An 11,287-nucleotide genomic window follows, 5' to 3' on the forward strand; every position below is an offset into this window, starting at 1 on the left:
CAGGGATCTGCAATCATCTTGCACCCCTGTCTCTGAGGACGTACATACGGCCCACTCTGTGTACAATGAAAAAAAGCTTTTTCTGCCCTTAAATGTTGCTAATTTGAGAGGAAAATTTCTTACTACTTACTAGTATAAAACCATCCAATAGTCCACACTCCTAGAGTAATCTTGAGAAATTAAAAAATCAAAATATGACCTGTGGGTCAAAATTTCAGGCCACAGGCCAGTAACTAGGGCAATTATCTCAACCACAGAGCCAAAACCCCACCACTATCTGTCACTGATATGGCTGCATCGGGCAAGCTGAGTAATTTTCTTCCACGTTAAGTACTCTCTGTTTTTTAGTCACCTCTTAAATAACAGAAGGATGTTAGGATCCTTTGCATATACTATTTTTAAAGCAGAAGTGCTGTTCCGGCTTACGATACAGTTAGCTTGTGCTTGCTCCAGTTAAATCTATTGCAAATATCCAACTGACATCAGTATGAACAAAAGTGGATCAACAGTGATGCGCTCCAGGGTTCACAGATGTGCTCGATTTACAACATGGAAAATGCTACTCTATACAGCTTTGGCTAAATATTTAATATACCTGTCAACATTAAGTTTTCTTAAATGTCAGCAAACCACATTGTTTTTCCAACATTAAGTTACTAAGAGACACATGCCATGCTGAACATGACAAGTACTCAAAATGAAACTCTGAATTATTTTTTTTCTCCAGCATATGCAATATTAATTTTGACATTAGGTACCTACTGCAGATAATTAATTTATAATGCTAATTTTAAACTATGCTTCCTGTGTGCTTACTGTGGAAGCAGGATACAATTTCTTACATAATATTTGCTTTCAATTCATTTTAAGGCATTAAAATATATGTCAAAGCTCAGAATTTTAAACCCTGTAGAACATGAAAATATGTGAAGAACAGAAAGTCTTTTTATTAAAGAAATAATGATTTTGAATAAACAGATCAAAGAAACATACTGGACCATTGATATAATGCTCACAGTACACTGCATCTTCCTCTTTTTCTTCTTCAAGTTTATGTAAAATTGAGGGAACAATTTCAAAAAATTATAAATATTAATGTAAGTGGCAATAGGAATTGTTTTCTTAAAAATTCTGTTGCTATTATGCAATCCATTTAAGAAAAAGAGAGGTATGTATTTATCCATTGTATTGCAGTCTCACCCAACCTAAACCTTGGAAAAAAGGTCAGCACGCCCAGAGATATCATGGTAGAGGAACTATCGACACTCAGCAACAGAGGCGCAAGACTCTTCAAGAGACGTCAGCGGAGATCTGACAAATATACATATGAAAATTATCATTATGTAGCAAACAAGCCAAGAAATGTGAGTATTTTGTAAGAACTTGATAATGAAACACAGTGAGAGTAGCTTGGGGTTCCCTTGGTGCTCATGATACATATTGTGCATGATTTATTTGTAGTTTCAGGAAGAATAAAAGCAAAATCCTGCACTAGAATGAGTCTAACATGAAGTGAACCACTTGTATTTTATTGAGCTCCTATAGGCAAATAAAAAGTCTGAAGGCCTTCAAACTTAAGGATTTCAGATTCAAACGATTCTCATTCAAAGCTGATTCAGGTTACTAATGATCAGAGTTTTTATCCTGTAATAATCAGTTCTCTGACTATTGAAAATTAACTAGTTAATGATATTCAAAAGGTTGGAAGAAATAAGAGCCTGTTTCATGCAATCAGTAAGTATTTTTATTAAAATAGGTTGGTGGTCTCAACATGGTTCCCAGGCAGCAAAACAACTCTCACAACTGGCACTAATACACTCCTGGCCTGCCTGTCTCAACAAGATGAAAAAGGATGAAGCTTGTTACTGAAAGACAGTCATTCTTCAACCCAGGCCTTCAGGAATGGGGTTAAAGCATTAGTGAGACCCTTGCAATCCTCATAGCAGGAATTAAATGTACCTGGTGTTTGTCTCACCTGTGGCCTTTGCAAAATATTTAAACCTTTTGTTTAATATCTGAAAATACAGACAACATTCATCAATTTTACCTAACTTTCCAGTGTGCTGCAAGGTTTAATTATGTGAACATGAATACTCTATGCCCAGCCTAATACAGCATGTAAACAGCCCTTCTAATTGCAGTATTGTATTAAATTCTGCTTCTTAGTTACATGTATGCATCCCCACTGATTTCAGATACAAAGGTATGTGACTGAAGAAGCAGAACTTGTCCTGGTACTTTTAAGTTGCTTTGAAGATGAAAAGAAGTATGCGCTACAGAAGTTTATTATTATTATTTAACCTGGGAAGTATTTTTTGTGGAACAGTAATTCTCTTAAGAAGCTTTTACTATTAATCATTGCATAGGTGGTGCTATGATTGTGCTAGCATCTGGGCCCTTCAGAATCCATACGAAGACACTGACTCAATTCTTCTTTAATCTTCACCTGAGATAAGAAAAATAGTAACTATATGTAATGCATTGCTGTGATATAATCTAAAGCTTATATTGGTACAAATAGGAAACAATTTATTAATCAGAACAACAAAGCACCAAAGGGCTTACTAATGTCATGGTAAATTTTACTAAAGGAAACACACACACATATGTAAATTAATCAGAAGCAATAAAATGAATGTGATTTGTTGACTCTAAGGAAACTCTTTGTCTGGTTGCATCTCGTAAGGAGACTTTGGGAGCAGCCAATAGAGGCATTTGCAGTTTACCATTGCCTGTGCTAACCAAACTGTTGATGGATCTCACATCAGTCGGAGAGGTTATTATTGGAGCTAAGTTCAGTATTTCCAGTATCACAGTTGAAATCTCTAAAATACCTTTTTTCCCTTCTCAAAGAAGGAATTCTCTATGCTCTGTTGGCTGTGAAGGTAAATAATTTGTTACTCTGTGGCATTTACATTTCCCATACAAAAAAGGAACTTTGCTCAGGAAGAAAAATATATCTTAATATCCCACGTCATAGAAGAAAAATTTTTATATTTCTTTTTTTATGGTGCAGCTATTTCAAACTTCTTTGATCACTCACTCAACAGAAATTAAATTGCTCAGTGATCAAATGGGATCATGTTTGACTTTTGATGAATCTGCCTTTTTAAAATAAATCTGTACAAAACAAATCCCATATAAAAAAATCTAAATAATATGATTCTGGCTACCGAATTTAATCTTTCTAACATACTTCAGGATGGCTACAAAACATACTGCCTTGCTCTTTTTTTTGTTTCAAGTTTAAGCAAATATTATTTGGTTGCTTTGCTACTTTAGGAAACTCTTACTCTAAAACAGTCTATATTTAAATTGCTTTTAGCCTATGTGTCATAGCTAAAATAAGATACTGACTTCTTATGAGACTCTAATTCCATATTTATGCAACAACGATTAAGCCTTTGGATGTTTCCTTAGAACTGATGACCCAGTATGGGAGGGTGAAAAATAACAGCACATCATTAATCTCCAGAAAGTGACCTGCAATGAAGTTGTTGTTCCCATTACAAATAAAGGAAAAGAAAATCCCGAATAAAAGCAATTCAACAAATGCAATGAATTGATATGGGAAGAGAAGCCTTGAAGAATCAGTGCTTTGAAACTCAAATGGCTCAAACTTGCCCAGTTTCTTGAATCTTTGGATAGCAAGGCTGCTCTGCCTGGCACGTAACAGCTTCTAGGGTCCAGTGATCCACGAGACACGTTATGAACACCATGCCAAAGTGACCAGACCTACTCTACTGTGAACCACACAGCCCTCAAGCACAGGTAGATTTTGTGGTGACTGGTGTGAGCAGGAAATGGGATGAACTCTCTTTGTAGACTGCATATCAGTATCTAAATACCCCAAATTTAGGAAAAAGGTCAGACAACTCAGCTGGATTGATATGAGGCTTCAGGAGTCTTGTTGATTTAGCTCACACCACCTCCAATCCTTTCAATATAGCATTCATAAACTTGGAATACAGACATATAAAATTGTGCTGGGATACCACTCTCAACCCTGAAAAGTTATTCATTTTTGCCTACATAGCAAATGTAAGAGAGTTGCGAATCTGTTTCATCTTCTGGCTAACACCCAGAAAATCCTGGGGAATGCAAGGTACCAAACAGCAGGACAGAATGCCTTCTGATAGTATATCCTGGATCTCGTATCTGGCTGTAAACTGGACTGTCACTCCAACCTTCAACACAGAATCACAGAGACTTTTTTTGCCTGTGATGTCAATGATCTTTATTTCTATTTGAATGTAGCGTGGAGAGCCCATACAGAGTGTGAAAATGGATGGCCTGAGTGTTGAAGGAATTCCCCAGCATGCCCCAATGACACCTCCTAATACACCTGATCCCCGGAGCCCACCACATCCTGACAACATTGCCCCAGGTAACATATGAGTCTCCAGGCGTTAAATACATTTATTTCTCACTTCACAGCAGAGGAAGGACCTCTATAATATAAACAGTATCTTTAACAAGAGCGCGTTAATGGACTTAATATTAGAAATAAGAAAAATTTGAGTCAGATAACTAATCAGAATCTCCCACAGAAATGTAAAGCTGTGGTTTTCAGATGCTTCTGTTCACTTTTAGAGATTTGATATGCCTTTTGTACTACTTTTACCTAAACTGAAAACATACATTAATATCGCGACTGTTCCTACATTTACTAATCTTATAAATACAGAGAAACAGATCTTCAGATTTAAAATCAGATTAATATAATGAGTTTTCTTTGCCAAACCTTAGTTTCTAATATGCAACACAGCGCTCAACAGTCTGAAAGTTAACCTTTGTAGTTTAATTACCCATAAATGTAAACCCAAAGTCACAGCAAGTTTTGCTAGAAACCTTAACAGAGGAGTAACTTAAAAAGGAATTTGCCTTTGGCTGCATAAACTGTTCTTTTTTAAGTCCTTAACTGTGAGGGTACTGTAGTCTTTATTTAAAGCAATGAGCTACAAGAAAGCCTTATTTTGTATTCTTTAAAGACTAGAGAGGGCTAATTTGTTTTAATTAATTTATTCAGTGATATAGCCCTTCTTCCTGTTTATGAATTATCCATGAGCAGACTGTGGTTTTTACAAATTCATTCTTTGTTCAGAATTCCTCAATGCACGTTTTGTGCAGACCCTTTCCAGTCTACGTAAACTAGGTCAATGTTGTTCTGTTAGTGACTACCAAGACTCTGTGCATCCATGGGTCAAATACAATGCAAACAGAGGTAATTTCCATTGCTAAGACATGATAGAAAACTTTAAGTCTTTCTTTAGGCAAAAAAGATTTGGTTTAGTTCTGGCAAACATAGTAGATACTAAACCATAGGGGTTTTAAAGCTTATAGGAAACAGCATTAATTTAAAGAGCTAGATGTAAAGGGAAGGTAAAAGGGTAGAATAGATTTCATTTGTTTTTCAAATAAATAGTATAACTCATATAATTCGATAATCCCTTCCTAGTTTTAATTCTTCAAATTGTACATTAAGGTCTGGCTGCCCCCTCTTTATTCCTGCCATATTGTACTTGGCTTTAGAAGAAATCACACTGAATATGAAGTTATAAACAAATGCTTATAATGATAAAACCAAATTTTTATTAAACTAAAATAAACTTAGCCTCAAAAGAGGGTAGAATACTTTGGAACCGTTATCTAAAAGGCTACAAATTCCCCCTGCCAGCTTTCTGTTTCTGTGCAGCTTTAGCCAGGTGACTTGATACAATTGTTAATTTTACCTAACAGTGAAATGATGGTATATTACTTCCTAGTTACAGACAATGGTGGTATGGAAGCAGAAAATGAAAAGCAATATTACAATGGTTTTGCTTTGATCGTCTTTCAGGATATTCTGGACCACTGAAAGAAATTCCTCCTGAAAAGTTCAACACTACTTCTGTGCCAAAGTATTACCAGTCTCCCTGGATAGAAGCCATCAGGGATGATCCAGAGCTGCTGGAAGCTTTATATCCTAAACTTTTTAAACCTGAAGCAAAGCCAGAACTGCCTGACTACAGGAGCTTTAACAGGTAATTCTGAATGGACAGTGAATTCTAGGGTGCAGAGAAAGATCATTGTGAAATGAAATGTTTCCACCAGTTGTAAAAACCCTACCACCTGCATTTGCAAGTATATGCACAAGCATAAACATGCACACAGATTATGAGTGACAAAGAAGACCTTTAAGGAGGAAATTAGTCTCTCTTTATAGATCCAAAATTAAAATCTAAAACCACAAATTAAGATGAATTGATGAAAATAAGAAAGAAAGAAAGAAAGAAAGAAAGAAAGAAAGAAAGAAAGAGAAAGAAAGAGAAAGAAAGAAAGAAAGAGAGAGAGAAAGAAACAGAGAGAGAAAGAGAGAAAGAAGGAAAGAGAGAGAGAAAGAAGGAAAGAGAGAAAGAAGGAAAGAGAAAGAAACTAATAAAGAAATAAAGAGAAAGAAACTAATAAAGAAAGAAATTAAGAATGAAAGAGAAAAAGATTAAAAATCAGAATCCAGTGTACTCTATAAATTGTAGTCATGGCTCTAGCAATGTTGCAAACTCCTTTCAGTATTTCTCTTGTTGACCTTGGTAGGTATGGGATCATAAGACCTATCAGGGAAACTCTCAGTCAAAACTTTGCTTGCAAACTGTATAATGCAAACCACTTTATTTTATATTGTAATACAAATCACAGAGGCTGTTCTTCAGGCAATGATAGTATAATGAACTTTATCCCTCAGCCAGTCCCTCACACCAAATAGTTAGCAGGTTGCATATTTTATGGCATTTAACATTTTTTATATCTTTGACAACCTTTGGTAACAACAGATAAAACACTACAAGCAGACTTAAAAGAATCTGAAGTAGACTGAGATCTGAGAGTGAAGTTATTTACATAGTAAGGAATATACTGAGGCTTTCAGTAGAAGTTCTAGATATATGGACAGTATTGAGTTTTGAGAGTTTTAAAACACATCCTTACTTAAACCTTTTGCTTTCATTCATACCATTCACACTATCTTTATTTATCAAAGTTATGGACAATTTTTCCCTAACTAATCCTTGCTGAGCTCCAAACAGCTGAGCCAAACCAAAATCCTTCCTCAAAAAGCCAGCCAGATGGCAATCTGTTGAAAAAGAAAACGGCTGATGGCAATATAAATGTAAGAGAAAATGCCACAAACATCACTTGTGTTCCTGCTGCTGAGGTGGGCCTCAACTTGAGTACAAGGACTAAAATAATTACACAATTCAACATCAAAACCAGCCCTGCGGACACTACACTAGTTCTGATTTCCTAAGAGCAATATACAGTGCCATGTTAATAATTAAATCTGTGTGGCACACTCTCCTCACCAGGCAAAATAATACATACAAGTTAGAGAGATGTGCCACCGCTGCTACCATTGGAACAGTAACAACACAGTTCACATACTGCGGTTATTGTAACTGAAACAAAACCTGAAAAAAAACCCCAAAAAACCCAAACAAAAAACCTGCCAAAGATACATATACATGGAATAGAGACAGAATCAGTTTTCCCACTCACAAGACAGATTCTGAGTCCAGCATGCAAGTTACTGTGAAAGACAGGACCAGACAGAGCACAGAGGCCCATTATAGGGGTATGTGTCTTGAGATAGTATCCGATGGCTTCTTTGTTAATTTTTAGCTGGTCTGTGGGCCACTATTCTGTTAGTTGTCTCTTTACAACACTAACTGCTCAGATTTCTTTCTACGAGGATTTTTCTCTACGCATGACATGGCAGAACTGTGGCTCACCACAGTCCAAATTTCTTGAATGTATGTGCATTCATATAAGAGAAACATCAATATTCTCCCTTGTAACTGTCATAAAAACCTAAAACCTGGCACATAAATCCAGATCCAGACAGTGAAACTGGCAAATTCAAAACACAAGGCGTACAGATATAATCCAACAACAACACTCCTTCTCATAGAAGAAATCCAGATACAGAAGAAAATAAAAGTATCCCTGGTGGACCTAGAAAAGCTATTTGTTACAACCAGTATGCTCAGATTTATGTTTTCTAGCAAGGAGGAGTAGATCCAAGAAGAAATTGAGAATTTGCAAAATTGAAATTGAAGATACTGGCCTCTTGGAAAGGATTTTAGAGCCACAACTTAGGTGTTTACACTCATAAAAATGCACAGGAGCATGGGGTGTCTGACTATGTGATTCAAAACAGACAGCACACTGCACATCAAGCTAACCAACAGACAACATCGCAGAGAAGGTTAAATGTGTCTTAAATTTCTCTTTGCTAGAGCCTAATTCGGGCTGCCTGTCTTCAAGTCAGGGCTAGATTAAGGTCTTCCTTTCCAAAAATACAGCAGGGGTCACATCTGTTCTTTTAAAATGTGTATAGACAATAAGCTTCATTTCTTTGGAAAGAGCATTTTCCTAGAATGTGGCCAGCCAGAATGTCTGGCAGGAATGTCAAACCCTGAGAAGAGGTGTAACAACCTGGTTTCCAGCTCTTCCACAGAAGAGGTGGGAACATTCTTCCCTTATTAAGACCTGTGCCATAGTACAGAAAATAATAAACCTCTTTGGGATAGCAGGCGTAAACATCTTCTGTCTCTACCTGAATAATTAGGAAACTCATTTGAGGAAAGAGAAACCTGGGCCTACATCTGAGTTGCCAGATCTTTCAATGCACTTTCTTTAATCATTGCTTACAGTGAATTAAACAAACAGATTTAGGAGCAGACAACAGGATCTACGCTTTTCTGCTATAAGTTGTGCAGCCTGATGTCTAGGCTATGAGTCCTACTTTGTCTAAGCCAAGTAATTTTTTTTATTTCTGGGTAGCATTTTTGCTGGAACACTGTATGTGAACTGTTAGGTCCACTCTTACAAAGAGATGTCCTCAGATTGAAGAAAATCCAAATCTCCAAATCCCTTGCACAACAGCTCCGGTCACAGACATACTATTATTTGACACAGAGGTTCAACACTAACAGATGTGGATTTTGAGTGGAAGTGCCACGATGTACTATTTTGCTCAAAGCTTGCTGTGGCAGCATATGATGTGTGTTTTTAAGCATGGAACTTTAGGCAAGAGATTATTAATTAGAGAATCATAAATGAGCTTTGATGTAGGACAGGTGCAGCTGCCAGTATAGCTAAGATAAAGGCAGATCTGGGCATTTGTAAATGGAGAACATAAAGCACCTCAGGAATTTAGCAGCCTTTGTGCATAAGGTGAGATATCTCTTTGGACTTCTGTGTCTAGATCCCACTAAGTCATTCTGTGCATCTAGGTCACAGCATCCTTGATTTCTTTAATTGCAGTCCTGGAGAGAAAGCAAATGATAGTTTATTAAACAATTAAAGTGCAAAATAATGACACTGTTTTGTTATCAGTAAGGGTATCAATCAAGGCTTCTATCATGCTTCATCATTCAACAGAGTGCCACTGTCTTTGTCCTCCTGGTACAGTCACTGGTACAGTCATCATTAGTCAGGAAGAGGTGTGGTTAACATGGCCGTGATGCACAGGCCTCCCAAGGGAAATGGGCTTGAGAGTCTTCCCAGTTCATTCAGTGGTATCTGTCAAAATAGCACTCAGACTTTGCAGGCCATATTAAAGTTCCTTTCAGCCTTCCTTGTTACACAACAAACTGTAAAAGCAACACAACTTTACCAGCTAGGGACATCTGATGTGTTGGAACAGACGCACACATGCATGGCTTAAAAGTATATTCAGCACTAAACAGCATTCAGACGGTTTTTTTCACGGCCAGCAAGGAAGAGGGGACTCTGGACCATGTAGCACCGCAATTCAGTTGGGGTCTAGTAGGGATTTTATGCTGCAGGAATCATGCAATGCTGGCACATCAATGAAGGAAGAAGCAGTGGCAACAAATGTCAAGCACATTTGCCTTCTGAGGCAGGGTTTTCTGTGAGACAGCCAGTAACAGTTTAACAGCACCCAGCACTAGACAGACTGCATGATCAGAGAAGCTGGGTTCTGATTATCTCTGAACAGATTGTTCAAACAAGGCTACCCTTCCTCCTCATGGATGAAAATGAATCTGTGCAAGCAGAGAAATGCTGCAGAACAGAGCCATGCCATGCTTTCTCTTGGAGATTAATTCCCAGTAGGACTTAAGAACTATTTACTTGCGAGAAAATTTCTTCCCTCTTTTCCTTTTAGTGTGGAAGCACCTAGTAATCATCTGTGGGAAAGGCAGCATGAGTCTGCATTTGTTGTGGAGTTTGTAATACTAGTTAAATTAGTACCTTTATTCCATCTGCTTTTTTGGAGCTGGATAAAATCTCAAAGGTAGGATTATAAGTGACATGCATACAAAGCACTACATATTGCCCACATAAGAGAAGCAAGTCTGACTAGTTCTGCCTCTCCTGCCAGACAAATTCTTGCTCAGCTTTCTTGATTCCCAAAGACTACTGTTTCAAAAAACACTACAGAAATCCAGTCCATCTGGACTGGACTCTGCTTTTATTGATTAATGGATTCTGAACTCTGTTGTAAAAATGCTGACATCCAGAGCCTCTAAGGAATTCTGGGTGCCCAACTTGAAGTAATGTGAGATTAGTGGAAACTGGGTGCTTAGTCAGTTCCCTAGCACCTAAATACCTCTGTGAATATGGCATTAGCTTTTGCACCATGAAGCTCTGAGCATTTCGTAGGATCAGGTTCTCTCCTGTGTCTTCTTTTTGCATAGAATTAACAATAAGCAGAATGCTCTAAGAACAGCAGTCCCATTTTAAGACATGAAACTATTTTTTTTAATTATATAATTGATGGTGCTAATCCAATACAGCTAAAACGTTTCTTCAGACTTTCCAAAATAATCAACTGCAAGTAGTCCCCTATGTTAAGACAATACAATGTTCAGTAAGAAAGACTGCAGAAAAAAATCCAGAAGGCCTGCTAAAAAAACAGCTAAAAATAAGTGTGGCTGTGCCTGCTATTGTTAAATCAAGCACCTTCTTTTTAGGAATATGCAAAGCGAATATTAAACAATCTCTTACACTTCCTGGTGCCACTTCCTATGGCTCTGAACCAGCATTTCTGCCCTTATTATGAGCAATGACTGCTGGAATTTTTTACAGATGAGTTTTAGGCTCCTACACAATGAATCAGAGCTCAAGTGATACAGTTGATGTGCACACAACACAGGACATTACAACACCATGTTGTCAGACAAGTTATGGCTCACAAAAATACAGTGCTGCTGTAAAGGAAAATTATCATCTATTAGCCAATTACTGCATTTGCCTTTATGTCGATCACTATGTGCTTCTGCCTAGC

At 37.3% G+C, this 11,287-nt stretch overlaps 1 protein-coding gene across 1 annotated transcript in view; it reads left to right on the top strand.

The window, feature by feature from the left end:
- MYOZ2 (myozenin 2) overlaps nucleotides 1-11,287 on the top strand; it is a 17,945-nt gene that overhangs the window by 4,047 nt on the left and 2,611 nt on the right. Inside the window, exons 3-5 of the mRNA XM_010191876.1 lie at nucleotides 1,195-1,364; nucleotides 4,258-4,387; nucleotides 5,840-6,023. Of these exons, the coding sequence (XP_010190178.1) occupies nucleotides 1,195-1,364; nucleotides 4,258-4,387; nucleotides 5,840-6,023 (484 nt within the window). The remainder of the gene's footprint in view (nucleotides 1-1,194; nucleotides 1,365-4,257; nucleotides 4,388-5,839; nucleotides 6,024-11,287) is intronic.

The sequence above is a fragment of the Mesitornis unicolor genome, unplaced genomic scaffold (genome assembly GCF_000695765.1).
Source record: "Mesitornis unicolor isolate BGI_N332 unplaced genomic scaffold, ASM69576v1 scaffold15029, whole genome shotgun sequence".
Taxonomy (NCBI): Eukaryota; Metazoa; Chordata; class Aves; order Mesitornithiformes; family Mesitornithidae; genus Mesitornis; species Mesitornis unicolor.